Source organism: Thunnus thynnus, chromosome 12 (genome assembly GCF_963924715.1).
Source record: "Thunnus thynnus chromosome 12, fThuThy2.1, whole genome shotgun sequence".
Taxonomy (NCBI): domain Eukaryota; kingdom Metazoa; phylum Chordata; class Actinopteri; order Scombriformes; family Scombridae; genus Thunnus; species Thunnus thynnus.
Window position 1 is genome coordinate 5,971,236 of NC_089528.1, and position 15,974 is coordinate 5,987,209.

Consider the following 15,974-nt stretch of genomic DNA (forward strand, 5'->3'; position numbering starts at 1 on the left):
AATGTTCTACTCAAAAATGTAACAAATCAGGGGATATGGCAGCTATGGAGATATCATGTAAGGACTGCAATAGCATGTTTCTGATGCGGGTAGAGATTGTTGAGAGTGATGGCAACATTACGCAAGCACATATCGAGCAAAGCACCTCCACCACAAACCTTCTGCTAACCCTAACCAATGCTCTCTATACAGAAAATGAAAGAACATAAACATGCCGATTTCACAGCAGAGGTTTCCCATTAATAATGGAACAAGGATAAATCACAGTTATTTGGATGTAACTCCAGTTTTATGTAAGTATGTGTATAACCTACAGCTACTACATCACAAATTAAATAAAAGAATGTAAACATAGATACTTAATATAATTAAAGCACAATACTGCCTGATGTTGTACAACATATCAGTCTGCTGCTGTTAGAGGTATAAACCCAGCTTTAGTCTATATCTAGGTCTAGATTTAGTCTTCTTGTCTTTCATAATTCAGACTGTAGTGTAAGAGTGCAACTGACAGGTTTACTTTTCATTCTAAGTCCATGATGACTTTGGGTTTTATCCTCTATTTCTTTTCTTTTCTTTTATTTGTGTGTAAGCTCAGTGGCTGAGCAAAGTCTTTAAATCTAAAAGGAGGAAAGATCCATCACTTTTATTTTAGACCTGTAATCGACAAACAAGCTTAATATTTGTCTTGAATAGACTTGCTACCGCTTTATATGCTGTATGTTCTGTCTCAGTAAAGAATTTTTAGGTATACACATGGTACTAAACTAATAAACTATTACTTAGTAGTATTGAATTGTTGTTTCCTGTGAAAATCATTTTTTTTAACTGGCAAATACAATAAAGGACATTTACTAGACGTTTGACTTTTTTACCTCATCACTAAAAATGAATCTACTCCCTTTGTAAAACAGTATGAGAGTTCCTGCACCCATTAAGTAGAGTGTTTTTAAACTAGGCAGAAAGATTTAAAGGCCTTGTGTCAGCCTGAATAATTAATCTAAATCTAACATAATCCAGTGATTAATTGATTTTCCTTTATCAGATAATCCATTAGCCTTGGCAGGCATAACAACATTTGGCAATGCCAGGATCCCTGGAAAAAAAAAGCTCTTTGGACAGATTTGAAAAGGATTCTTTTAAAGTTTGAAGTGTGAGAATATCAATTTTTGCCTGAGATTTGTCATCATGAAATGTGAAGCACATTGCACACTAACTCTGGTATCTTGAGTAGTGATGACAACAGGGATACGGCGTGTTTTGCTTCATGTTTAATATTATTGGAAAAGTCTGGCGAAAGCAGTAAATTTAATGTGGTTATGCCCAGAAATGGTGTAATTGTTTTAAGGATTAAGTATTCCCTGTTTCGATGTTAATAAAATATATTTGATAATAACAGGATGAAAGCCTCACTGAGATCCTTCTGACCTTGAGGCTTTTGAAAGAGCACATATGCACATACTAGACATGTTATGTAAGAGTCGGTTAAGCAAGAGGTATCAAACACCATGTTCACAAAGTGCCTTAGACTCATAGATATGATGTCCAACTTGAATGGACATCAAAGGACACCTATATGTATCATGGAAGCCACCAGGTGTATGGTTCCAATCAGGACATGCGGTGCAACCATGACCACATTATTTTTTGGATTCTTTCATGTATTGAACTCATGTTGTTCTGCTCAGACCTGTGACATATAGAAAGGGAAAAACTTAACTCAGGAGCTCTTAGCTGCAGTAAATATTTTTGTAGTCCTTGGACAGATACAGTATTAGTTAAGACTAAAATAGACATTCACTCATTTAACAGCTTCAAAAACCTGGGCGAGATTGGATGGAACTGTATTTGCCTGCTGTGTTGGCCTTCACAATATGCTTCATGGATAAATGGGCAGGATGGACGAAAAAAAGTATCTGCACGTACCACTCTATTTGATGCAGGACCTGCTTGGCTGTCTTGACTCTTACCTCACATGACTGGATGCAATGGATGTGTTGAGGGTCAGGGTACCACTTCATCATCCCTGTGCAGACTATACTCTGGAAAACAAGGCACATAAGGACAAAAGTTCAGCAATGCAGCCACAAGAAATGGATAACCATTGTGTTTGCCATGGAAAACAATATTACCCTCAGCCACAAACGCATTTCTTTAGGAGTTTTTTGTAGGCTTGATGCGCCAAAGTAGGATTAGATTATAGGAAACAGTGGTAGTAGTGAATTGAGATTGGAATATCAAACCACCAATCCATCCATTTTGCTGCTCCATGGGTGTTTATGTCTTGACTGACAGAAGTGATGATAACATTTGATGAAACAGGAACTAACAGCTTAACCAATTTTAAAGGCCATTTCTAAATTGTACATAATTTGAGTCACCAAATCACTGAAAGATCCTAAGGTCATAACTAATGGACCTTGTGATGAGACCGATTTGCCAACTGCTGTTTCCAAAGTCAAGAATGACATTTCAGTCTCAACTTTAAAGCCAGCATGAATGAGAAAATGCTCATATTTAAATATCTACAATTCCAAGATTCCAAGAGAAATTGGGCAAACCTCACCCGGTGAGGAAGATCATGTGAAAAGCTCCAGAACAGCTACTAATAGACCTTGTGGTGAGATTGTCTAGCCAAACCCGCTCCATGTTTATTTGAAATTCAGTGAAATTAATCTGGGAACATGAATGTGCTCAACAAATTTCATTGGCGATATGCCTGTTGAATTATGAGACAGGTGGACAAATTTGACACTTTAACCTAATGGTGGAAAAGCTAATGGAGCATTGAAAATGGTTAGAGTTCATCCTCTGGGGAGAATGAATGAGCCTCATAAATTTAATGGGATTCTGCCCTTTACTTCTGTAGAAATATGGTGGAAATATTGGTACTAGAGGAAAGATCAGGGAGGTCACCAAAAACCATTACTTCTCTAAAAACCATGAATATCCACAGCTAAGTTCATAGAAATCTGATTATTACAAACTGACTTGAAGGTGCCATAAGAGTAAAGGTCATAGTATGTCCACAATATAAAGGATTCAACATCAAAATATACGACTAGAGCACCTCACATGCTTACAGTTCAATAATTTAGTGACAAATCAGTATATTATATTCCTTATAGTGGTGACTGATTCAGATACTGTTAAGTTTTTTTGCCAATGATCCCTCCCTTAAAATGACCTGTTACATAAAAAAGAACAAGGCTTCATCTTGTACTTATTCTAATTGCCGACCATGCAGATATATATTTTTTATAGACATATGCAGTACATTTGTGTCTTATTTGTTTGTTATGCATGGAAAACTTGGGAAAAAGAGAGTTTTATTCAACTTAAGTGGATGCAAAACATAAAAATTTGTGGTGAAATTTGGGTGAGGCTGTGGTCTCATGTAATTTATTTGACCCCAAGAATTTACAAGGTGGTTAGCAGATAGCCGATTGACTAACAAATATGGACAGAGAAAGTGGATCCTCCCCTGTGATTTCCTGAGCAGCCTGACACAGCGAAGGAGACCTGATTCTGAATTTGAGATAACACAATGCCTCGAAATCACAAGGCAGTGTCAGAGATATGGCGTAAGTTAGCAGACCTCCATCCAACTATTTGACCTTGGCAAGGGTGTATTTACTGGCTGGCTGGCTGGCTTTCTGACCACCCAAAAGTAAGGTGAAACTGGAGCAGTGTTTGCGACAGCGTTCACGTAGAAGCGATTCCTGAGATATGATGTTGGGTAACATGACCCACCTTTAAAACAAAAACAACAGCGCTCTAACCAAGACCCAAGATCTGACATTCCTACAAGTTTGTTCATAGTGACTTGTATACACTGTGTGTGTGAGAGATGTGTGTATTTCCTAAAAGGCTTGACGTCAACTGCAACCTTTACTCTTGCTATCTGCCTGTGATTTCCAGTAATGTAACAACACTTGAATGATAACGAACACACACTCAAATACACATTGGGAGGATTCTGTTGTGTGATGGTGCGTGATTATCTGGTGCAGCTGGGAATTAAAAATGTTTTTCTAGAAAACTCTAAAAGATACTGCCTTGCCAATGATCCCGTCAAAAATCTGATATGAAACACATTTACACATATTCTGACGAATTCAAAAAAATTGAGAGAGAGTCATTTTTGGTCATTTTCAGCCACTCAGGGAGACTTTTGGACAAGTTTTCGAAGCAGCTTGAAACCATTTTTTATTTGAAAGCAAAGTCATTTATGTGTTTTTGTTCACGAGTGTACTGCAAAATAATTTAAAAAGTGTTTGGGTTTCACATTGATTTTTAAAATTATTACTTAAACTCAAAAGGAGATGTTTTAACAAAAAAAAAAAAAGATTTCACTTCTCACTGCGATTTTCTGTAGTCTGTAGAGACAATGTGGTCGATCACTTCAACAGACTGAAGAAAATGATCTTGAAGTCCAGAAAAATAATAAATAACTGGAATTATCCTGCTCCACTAGATGATTTACAGTACATTTGTTGAAGACTCGTAAACTGTTATATCATTCACCTTTAAATTGGAATGTGGTGATGATTTATCTCTAATGTACCACAAGATGTGTTAAGGGGGCATAAATCTGTAGGGAAGTCTTGTTAAGCAACTAATAACTGTGTAGTTCATTCCAATTAAAGCTATATGAAAAGGTCGTCCTATCATGCCTGCCACACACTACTAGCTTTAACCTAACAAAGCACAAAAGCTTTGAGAAGTGTTTTTAGTATTCAAAATCAGAACTTCACACTTAGGCTCACAGAGAAACACAAAGTGAGGTTTTATAAGTGTGTTTTGTGTTTGTGAGTAAATCCACTGTGTTTGTATATCAGCTGTTTCACAAATTAGGTGTTTTTGACTTGAACTGGAACTGATCTTAGCGTTGGGCTTATCCATAAAGGTGAGTCAGTCTGGAGCAGTAGCTCAGTTTACTCCATGCTGTTGTTCAGACCACCAGATGTTTGGATGCATTATTCATTCTGATGGGTGTTTTTGTGTAAAAAATCTCAGCGCTGTTTGTCAACGGATCAGCTTTCACAGCGCCCCGGATTGGTCGCATGGCAGCAGGCGAACAAAACAACAACTGTTTTGTGAAACCTGCCAAGACTTTCCAAATGGTAGCAAAACCACAATCCCTTGCTTACTTGCTTATTTAAACCAATCAACTTATCTCATTTTTCACCACATCATGCAACATGAAACAACTTAGAAACAGGTGCAGCCAGTTCTGCAAGTTGATCTGTACAGCACCCCTCCCCTGAGCTCTGTATTTCAATGAACTGAATCAACTGAAGATTGATTAGAAGCATCTTGTGTAACTATATTAATATATTTAATACCAGTTTGTGAGTAAAGCTGGTCTCTAACAAATACAGATTTTGCAAGACTGCTACAGTTATCAAAACTGCATTTATGCTGCCAACAGCAGATATTTTGAATTTTAGATATCCAATATCAGCATAATGCTCATGCCAAAAGGAAAAAATGGACAAAAACCTGATGTTTCTTCAAAAATTACATATTTGGAAAAATCCTTTGAAACAGCATTTAGAACATGATGGGATGGACATATTTTAAAGGAAACTCCTCCAAGTTTCTACAGGTTGATTTAAGGTTGAGAGGTTGATATTTAAAGGATTTTACATGTCATGTCATATATAATGTTTGTCAAGTCTGAGAAAATGACATCACATGAGTAATGTCAGATGAAAGAGACTGCGGTATAGAAAATGTAGGATCTGGCAGTGTTTTTAGAGCTTGAGCCATACAAGGATTAAAGGTCATGCCTCTGCAGCTTCAATTCTGATCATTCATTTTTTTTTTATCCCATCTCCCTAAAGTCTCCCAAATTCCTTCTTAGTACCATACTGTCATGAAGAAAAACACTGTGGCTGCTCTCTCTCCTTTTTAAAATATGGAGTGGAGATATGGAGTTTTAAAGCTTTAATTCAGCTTATTAAATGAAAGTTAATCAAACAGTTTACTATATATTTTTAATAACATTACATGTACATCAATGTTAATAATGCATAAGTTAAAGAAAATATATGATGTTTTTGAATTGAGTATTGATAAGTAATAGTACAGTGAAGAAAGAACTGAGCTGACCTTAAATGAACTCAAATAACTGGAGGAAAAACAAACTGAAGTAACCTCCTCAGGCTTCTCACCTGGACTTTGGTGGGCAGCATCCAGTGCTTTAAGGAGTCAGCTGTAGTGCCATTGGGCAGAACCACTGGGTCACGCAGATCCATGTCCAAAGCCACAATGCACGTTGGGTAGCAAACAGCACCTGCAAGGAAGGAGTGAAAAAAAAAAATCAAATAACACTTACCTCTAGCCCTCATTTGCATCTGTTGAATTTATTCATGCGCAAACATTGAGGAGAAAACAGACCACAGAACTTTCAGACCACACCGTCGTCTGTCATCTGTGGCTCGGACTTTTGGCAAGCGTCACTATACAGTGAGAGTGATACTACTGTTTGTCTGTGTTCTTATGAGTATGTCTGTAAGTTCAAGGTTCCCTGGAGTCTCCTCTTGGTATTTAATAACAAATTTTCCTACAGTACCATAAAATATCAGTATAATCCAATGACAGATTGACAAACTCTACACATCAGTTCAAAAACACAGTTTCTGCCTGCTTGCCAGTGTGTGATATCATGAATTATTTTTCAGTTCTACAATGCCAAACAGTTAATGTTCAACAAATATTTGCTCAAGCATGCACTGGTGATTTCATTTAACACCGGGCACTTGAATCATAAAATGCTTCAAAACCTCATTTAGTACAATAATAAGCAGAATTTGTCTTTTGTTCCAGCAGCGGTCAGATTTATTAATGAACACTTTTAGATGTGGTTTAGATCCGTAGCACCTTTCAGCTGCCAATCATGTCTCAGTGGCTTTACGGTGTTATTTATTTGTTGTGTACGGTGAATGCAACGTCTACATTGTTTGCTTCAGCTGGTAATCATGTCTCAAATGGCTTTTTGTGGTGTTATGTATTTGTTGTGTACTGTGAATGCGATGTCTATATTGTTTGCTGTCTGTATGAGTTGATTTGGTGGCAAATGAGTTTCTTCTTTGGGGATCGATAAAGCTGTGTAATCTAATCTGATTGGTATTTTCTGTATATTGGGTCAGTAGAGTTTGTTCTCTCTCTGTTTATATATTAAAGAGCACTCAGAGAGCACATAAGTATCCCTGCACAATCCTCCAAATTTGTTATTTAAAGAAAAAAGGTGGTGTTATTGACCAACTCTCAATGTGTGGCATCTCTACCCCAATTTACCCTCCCACACTTGACGCCTACTCCTTATTTTGACACAGATTTGTCACACATTTCAAATAATATTTTGTACACTTGAATTTGGACTAGATTTCCTATACTGTTTGCTAGTCAATGACTCAAAATCCAAGTCAAAGACAGCTATTATACAGTGAAGGATGAGTAAAGGGGGAAAAATAAATGTTGACAATTAGATGCCCTACCTCCGTGACTCTCGTCTGACGAGAACTGTGCGCTCAGTGATGACTAATTGTTTGACAGAATTTGCCCCAAAGAGAATATAATCATGAGTGTTTATTCGATGGATTACGCTCTTATCCCTCAAAGACAGCGACTCTCACCGACATCCATCCCCTGATCGCAGCTGTACTCTACGGAGTTGAGGTCAGGAGGAGCAGAACAGGATCCCTGGAGCCGGGAACACATGTTGAACTGTGCTGTCCATTTACCGTCCTTAGTGCAGCGAATCACACTCTAGAAACAAACACACATACTGAAATTCATTGTGGTCATCGAGGAAACTATGTGCGGTCAACACGTTTGCTGGACTGTCTTCCCACAACTCAAGAGAAACTGTATAGGAAATAATTTGTTCAATTTCGGTTTAACTGAAACCATAATTTGGTAGTCTATTATTGTTGAGCAGTCACATGGATAAACATGAGGCTCCTGACACGGACAAGTTTTTACAAATGAGTGAGTCAGGAAATTGATAAATGGATGAATTAACGACTTAATTTCTGGATTTAAATGACATCCTACATATAAACACTTTAAATACTTTGTCTCATATTTTTAAACACACATTCTAAATGTAGCCTCAATAAAAAGATGGCATCCAGATATTCTAATCATTGTACACTAGGGACTTAGGAAAGATGGTGGAAGTGCACATTTTTTATACATTTACAATGACAGCTGCTGTAGACGTTTTCCTCACGCATGCATGAGTACTGCCGGATTATCCCAGAAATGATTCCTGTTGAAGTCAAGAGCAATAACACAACAGTAGCACCGCAGCGTGTACTATACATGGCAGTGTGTAAGTGATGCATGACTGCAGCTACAACCTCTGCTACTGTGCATATACTCTTCATAACGGCTATTATTCTGAGCTGAGTGACTTAAATTAAGTCTTGATGGTCACATGACTGTGTTGATAGTCAACTGAAATACTCCTATATGACATGGGGGGATAAAAGGGCATCTGAAATCTTACATTTTCTTTTGTGTTTGGGCACCGTAGGGTACAGATGCTGTCGTAGTACAGGCCATTGGTGCAGGTATACATGCCCTGGAATACGTCAGGTAGAGCTGGGCAGGATATCGGCTCACAGCCAGTTTCCTCCCAATGTCCCCCCTCCAGGCACTCCAACTTGAAGTATTTCCTAGAGACAGCAGGAACATATGAAAACAAAACATTATTTCTATGTCTAAGTAGCACCACCTTTTTAGGAGTTTAAGTGCATTTGAGGTTTGTTTTGTTTCTGTGTGGATTGTCATGAACATATGATTGTTTTCCCTTGTCGTCTTCTTTCTTTTCTTTTGCATGTCCTCTCTGCGTTGTAAAGCAATGGATCTACTGTATCTACTGTATGTACATACACACACACACACACATATATAGACACATTCTATAGCCCATTTTACTTTTACTGTTTCAATAACAAAAAACATACTGAGCGCAGAGGACTGCCCACTCTACAGTAAAAGAGATCTCCAGTGTGGGGCATGTAGTGTGTAAATGCAACAGTATGTGTTATAACATAAATTTACGTGGGTACATGTGTCAAACGTAAGAGTAAAAAAGCCTGTTTAAAGTCCTTTAATAGCTGCTGCTGTTCACTCTCACATGTTGGACTAATAAAGCATCAGGGGTTATTAAAATGTTTACACATTTGTTTGAGAAAGCTTGACTCATAAAGATACCCAGCTGCAAATGGATCTCTACATAAAATAGTTTTTCACCTCATTGGATGGAAATTTAATATAATACAAAACCATAAATGTATATTTTACTGGTTTTATGATAGTAAAACTCAGCTTGTGAGATATTTGATATGTTGCATTTTAATCACAATGCATGACAGTACAATGAAGAGAATACTACATATATTATACATGAACTCAATAACGTGATTGCTACCAATACACACTGTAATGTGTGAAGAGAGATAGCTGACTTCATCTAAAGCAGGGTATAAACTCACCCCAGAGGCTGTGTCTCCTCCTAACGGGAAACCCTCATCTCATTAACAACATGTGAACTGTGTTCAGTAATGAGCAGTTGCCCAATGAATACAATTGGCAAAGTCATGACGAGGCCCAGTTAGCAGCGGTACAAATTTTATTGGACCCTAATGTGAGCTTGTTACAAAACTGAATATAGTTTTGCAGATGATGGACTGAAAAATGCCTCTTTAAACTGCACCCATTGATATTTAAAGCTTTGCCCTAGAGGGTTTGGGTGTACATGTGATGCATTTTTATACTGTTGCATAAGATATCTAAATCAAAGATCCTAATTTTATTAAGCAGTGCGTAATGGGAATCTTGTAAAATAAAGGAAAAGAAGGAATTTCCTCCATTACGCAGGGAGGCATGGATGATAAAACACTGCATTTACTTTGGTCTTTTGTCTACGCAGACATACTAGTCTTTAAAGGAATTGCACAACCAACAGTACATAGTTATAGTCAATTGTTGTTGCAGTTTTTTGTGTCCTTATTGAACATAAAAAAGTTATATGCCTGAAATAATTAATGTCTTGATAATTTGAGGTGTAAGTCTCCAAATAACTCAGAAACCACAGGAAATGAAATATAACTACTGTTTTCAATACATAAATATTTCATGTTAGTGATGCCAGTGTGAATGCCCCACAAAACCCTTGCAGCAGTAGTGCTATTCACTGTCCACTGAGCTGACAAAGATCCCAAAACACTTACCTTGGTGTCTTCTTTTTGAGGCTCCCTATTACATAGAAGCCTGGGTTGCATTTGTAACGGCAGACAGAACCAACATCATGCCCTGAGGCCCTGCAGTCTGCTGTTAGCAGCTTGGCAGTGGGTATGTTTGGAACCTCTGGACACTCTATTTTGCAGTAGGCCTCCGGGAAAGACCACAGCCCGTCCTCCAAACACACCAAACTGTCACTGTCACCTGAAAAGAGGAGAGGAGAGGGTTGCATGATGTCTACTTTTCTTACATTAAAGTGAAACTGTCACTGAACAGTGGCCCCTGTGGCCACATGTGGTAATTACAGGATAGTGTTTGATTTCCCAAGTTTCTTTACAGACATCATCACTGGGGAACATGAGTGAGAGTGAGTGGAATGGAAAAAAGCCAGGACACAACAAAAATGTCTGATGAGCTACATTATGTTAACTTCTTTATAAAATATGTAGAGAGAGTCTGCAAACTGCTCATATCAGACCAGGTAAGGCTGCAAAACTTGAACAAATGTTGAATTGAAGGGTTTGTTTTACTGCTTATGAATTCAATATTTCATTTGTGAGAGGAAGATTTCTTCTTTCAATAGTTATAGGCTTGCTTTAAAACATACATCTATAATTATTACAGGTTCTGCACTATACAGCTAAAACACAAAGAAGTACATAGGAGCACAAGTAGGTCAACATCATGGATTCATTTCTGTCCCAGAGAACATTCTGCTTTTATTTCATGGCTCTGTCTTGTGCAGTTATGTGAAGAAGAATGATGAAGAAGATGACTTCTATGTTGCCCAAAGCTAATATTTTCTATGCCTGTATGGCCCCACATGAAGCATTAGCGTTGGTATGTGTGGAGAATCATAACACCCTAAACCCTTCACAAATTTTATTGGGTCTATAAAATGTAATGAATCTTTAACATGGCATCACATTTTTATAAGCTATTTAAACATTGTGCTCGTGTTGTGATTATCAAAATCCATTACAGCTGTACTGGTGTGTAATGAATATATTCTTGTGAACTGTGCTTTCGATGGTGAGTGATGCATGATGGCCTTCAAACATATTTCACCAAACCAGAAACCACAAATAGAATTATTTCTGTGCAATCTGTGTTTAGATCATGAATACACGGGTCTTACTGCTGACTCTACAACGACATTCGAGCTTTAACTGTGGCTTTCCGACCACAAACATAAGTGTGTGGACATCACGCTTGTTCCATCTAATCACTTCAAGAAGCATTTACTACATTGCGTAACTCGCATTACTAAAGAGGAGTAATGCGTTTTTTACTTTTGTCACAAAAACACACACACAAAAATTTGTACTTTTGCCACAAATTTGTGTGTGTGCGGTGGTACTCCTAATTATGGGTGCCACAGGCAATATTTGTACTGACTGGTTATGATGCAAGCAGTGTTTTTAAAAACATTGTGGACATCTGAGTAAAGGGAAACTGTACTTTCTGTGTGTGTGTGTGTGTGTGTGTGTGTGTGTGTGTGTGTGTGTAGCCATGTAGATGTTTCTATCAGTGTTCAACCTGGATTTCAATGACTGTAACAGTAACATTTTAAAGGCCATAAAGCTGAATAAGAAAGCACTATGTGGAGTAAGCCTCATTGAGTGAAGACATGGTTGTGATTTTGTAAATGGCATTTCCACTGTGATTTTATTGCAACACAGTAGATTAATTCCTCTTGTCTGAGCTGTTTTTTCAATTAATTTGTTTTAAACAAACACTGTCTGTAACTATAACAGGATGCGCACTGTAAAAAAACAGGCATCCAATTTTAAACCATAATTGTGTAAAGTCAAGTTTAATGTTTATTTTATTTTATGGACTGTGGTGACTGGAAGAATCTTGCTGTAGTTTGTCTGTTCTCTGGACTGGGCCTGTGACTGTCAGACGGTGTGTCTTGAGGTAGCAGCGAAGAACATTAGTTATTGGTTGAAAGGTATATTTTATAGAGGAAATCGCAGAGAAACAATGCAGAAAATATGACAGCCACTCACTGTCTCATCTTGGCTCTCATAGCGTTTATAGACAGCCAACTGTTATGCTTTGATGCCATCTCAAGTAGGGATGGATTAACTTTGCGGTCCAAATTTTAAAGTCTCCAGAGGGTTTTGCTGTTCTGTTTGGTATCTAAAAGGAGAGGATGAGCCTAAAATGTACGTCAAAACTAATTTAGATTTTCTTTAGTCTTTAAAGGGTTTAACTATGGCATCAGTCATTCAGTATTGTGAATAAGTGTGAGAAACTCAAAGTATTGCCTCAAGTAATGTACTTCAAATTGAAAATCACTGTTCAGTTTCATTGTAACTCATTGAATTTTGCTTTAAATCATTGGTAAAAGCAGCCAATGACAGATCAAGACTGTGTCAGAAAACCATTATAGTTGCAGTGTGAAGGATGTTTGCCATTGCTGTTACATTCATTTGTGTTTTACAGAGATGTTGCTAGTTGTATCATAATTTTGAGGCAGTAAGTCATTTTTTGAAATATTTCCATGGTTAATGTGATACTGGTGCTATGAAGTGTCACCACATACTTCATAGCAGATGTTTGTTCATCCATTGAACAAAAAATATGTGAACAGACACATCTGTGGTTTACCTTGTAGTATGGCTGGTGATCCACAGGTGAAGGAACACTGTTTACCAAAGGTGGTTCCCGAGGGGCAGCTGAATATGGCATAGTAGACATGAGCCTGATCAGGCAGGCCGCAGTCTACAGGCTGACAGCTAACTACACGATCCCATGATCCATGGAAACACTCCAGCGCTGTCTGTCTCTGAAGGAATAGAGGGAACAAGCGTGAGAGAGAAAGAGACAGAGTTTAAGGGCAGCGGAGGGGGATTTTGCTTTGTGACAATGAAAGGATGCATTCCCAAGTGTGCGCGATCATGGGAGTATCCTCGCAGTGGATGTGTCATTTATTATGTGTACAATTCCCAAATTAAAAAAGGACAAACTGACTTTTGTCAACAATCTACAAAAGCGTCACGTAACAACAAATTAAAAACTTGATGTTTTCAATAAAGATTTAAATAGAAATGGGGGAATAACTTGCCAACAAACCCTTCAAACATGCTTGTAAGAGCTGAGGATTCAGAAAAACACACTGCCTGTCTTTTTAAATCTTTTTGATGATCTAGAAAATCATCAATGGTATCAATTAAATTGGAGCTTTTGCACAAGTTCAGTCAGGAAGTCAGGAGGAATCTTTTGCATGCTCAGGTCTGTAGTTTTATTTCTAAAACCATCTGTCATTCCCATCCCTCACGCATGCTCACTCATAATTTCCTTGCTGTCATTGCTGAGGGTGTCAATTGAGACATCAGCTGTTCACATCAGCTGGTCACATCTAACCAATAGCATGGTGACACATCTTCATTGTCAGCCTATCATGTTGCGACTGTCTTATGTTTTCTCCCTCTCTGCCTTAGTGCTGTCATGGTGCTGTCATGCACGCGTGCTGCATACCTACTTCTCACACGCTTGCTTGCTGCATTTGTTGCTGCTGCTCACGTAATAGCGTTTCAGAATCAACTTGTTGCATATCGCAATGGTTTGGGATCGGCTTTAAAAGTGTTCGTTCCTCGGGAGATATGGCAGGGATCATCGCTTTGTCACTGAACTAAGTTTGCTGCTGTGCTCACATGCATGTTTATCCAAATGCAGCCTGTATGTTAAACCTCTGTTCAGTCAGTGCTTGCTGCTATCTGCTGCTGTGGGGGACCAGCGGGGTCTTCAGTGCGAGCGTTTCGCTGTCAGTGGAAACTGAGAGCGTGTAAATATTAAATATTTGTGTGTTCTGGTACTTGGATTTAACAGGCAGGTTTCGTAGGCTGCACTGCTGTCTGTTATCAAACTTTAATATCCTCCCTCTTCAAGCAGCAACTGTTTAGCCAGCACTGACTGCACTTTCATTGGTAAAATGTAGTAAAGTCACCATGGCAGATAACATCAGCTGTTGCTAATTAATGTTATATAATCACTTAAGCTCTAAAAAGGTTTACTGTGTCATGCTCATTATCACATTTCATCTCTTAGCAGATATTCTGTCTTTATTTGATTAACTGAGACCTGTTTTATTCCAACTTGGTAAATAAGTAGCTCAGGTAGTTCAGGTCATTGCTAAACATTAGTCATTGCTGCCTGAGCTCAACTTTTTAGCTATTGAGGTCATTGATGACCATTAGCCATTGCTGGTTATGTTTTGTTTGTGTCTATTCATTTACAGTACACTGTTGACTTCTTACATATGGAGATATATTCACTAAGCTCTAAATTCTACGGTGTCATGCTCATTTTGTATGTTTCATCTCTTGGCAGATTATTACCTGTTTTATTCCTGCATGATAAGTAAGCATCATTGGGGGAAAATATTAGGCGCTGTTATTGATATTTAGTGGCACTCTATAATTACTAATGTTCAGGTCACTACTGACCTCTTTTGGCAGGTCAATCATTGCTGAATTTCAGGACTTCAATGTCTTATTATGAATGAATGAAAATTCATAATTACCACATGGGAAATTCACTCATTTCAGCACTTCAAAAATAGTGGGTTTTTGCAAATATTTATTTTGTACAAATATTTTTAAAATTATTTGTTTTTTCAGGAGGAAAAAAAAAACATGTCAAAAAACAGTGTGCAAGTCGGTTATATCTCTATCTCAGTCTCGCTCCTCTGCTACTGTGTTACCTCTATTAGCAGCTCTCACTGAGGGGAGTCACATCCACCTGCTGCATGACGCACATTTCCTTATTTGGACATCACTCCCGGAGTTGGGAAAGTTCCCCTGAGATAAAGCTGAGCTACTGACATGTGCAAAGTGCTCTCGAGGGACTCTACATAGCCTGTTGTTCCCCTTCTCCTTTCCACAAAGTGAGGTTGTAAAAAATTTTAACAATTCAATGTCCTAAAATTCAAAGTGTAATAAAAACAAAAACAGAATTTTTACGCCTATTTCCACTTTTATTCGAATACAAATACAAATAATTTTGCTGCCTCAACAAATACAGATACAAATACATATACTGGGCTCTCTGCACATCCCTACTCTATACGCATCTATCTCATACTCTGATGTGACCTGCAGTGGTAATGCTCACATGGTGTGTAGCATTGTTCTAAAATATTGCACTGGAAAATGGTGAATTGTACAAAGCATGACGGTATAACGTTAAGTCTATGTTCAAGGTGTAACATAAGACAACATGAAGTTAACATTGCTGGCTAAAGTCTACATATTGCAAGCTAGTCACTGCTGACCTCTAGCCATTGCTAGCTAAGCCCAAAAATGTGTAGCTGTCCAGGCCAGTGCTAACATTGTCATTACTGTGTGGTTTTGTTTCTTTCTATTCATTTATGGTACACCATTGATTCTAATCGCTTAAGCTTAAGCTTAAAAAAAAAAATCCTGCGCCATGCTCATCATTATGTTTCATCTCTAAGCAGATTATGCAGCTTTGTATGATTTAATTGCAAGCTGTTTCATCCCTGCTTGGTTAATAAACATTTTTTGGTGGGGGGGTATTAGGCTGTGTTTTCTCTGGGACTTACGCCCCTTGTTTTGGGGGATTTATCTTGCTGCTGCTCAGGACTGATGTCCCTCGATTCAAAATCTCCCTGCAGAGTCTGAGCGCCAAAGACTTTTGACAAGACTTAATCGACAATATCATCTGTATAATCACTTCTTTTTGCT

The 15,974-nt window shown here is 38.1% G+C and overlaps 1 protein-coding gene across 1 annotated transcript in view; it reads right to left on the bottom strand.

Moving 5' to 3' along the window:
* The window catches only part of pappa2 (pappalysin 2), a 77,860-nt gene that overhangs the window by 13,579 nt on the left and 48,307 nt on the right, over window positions 1-15,974 (bottom strand). Inside the window, exons 20-25 of the mRNA XM_067604969.1 lie at window positions 12,877-13,054; window positions 10,251-10,464; window positions 8,522-8,690; window positions 7,644-7,776; window positions 6,180-6,301; window positions 1,971-2,042 (exon numbers count right to left, since the gene is read on the bottom strand). Of these exons, the coding sequence (XP_067461070.1) occupies window positions 1,971-2,042; window positions 6,180-6,301; window positions 7,644-7,776; window positions 8,522-8,690; window positions 10,251-10,464; window positions 12,877-13,054 (888 nt within the window). The remainder of the gene's footprint in view (window positions 1-1,970; window positions 2,043-6,179; window positions 6,302-7,643; window positions 7,777-8,521; window positions 8,691-10,250; window positions 10,465-12,876; window positions 13,055-15,974) is intronic.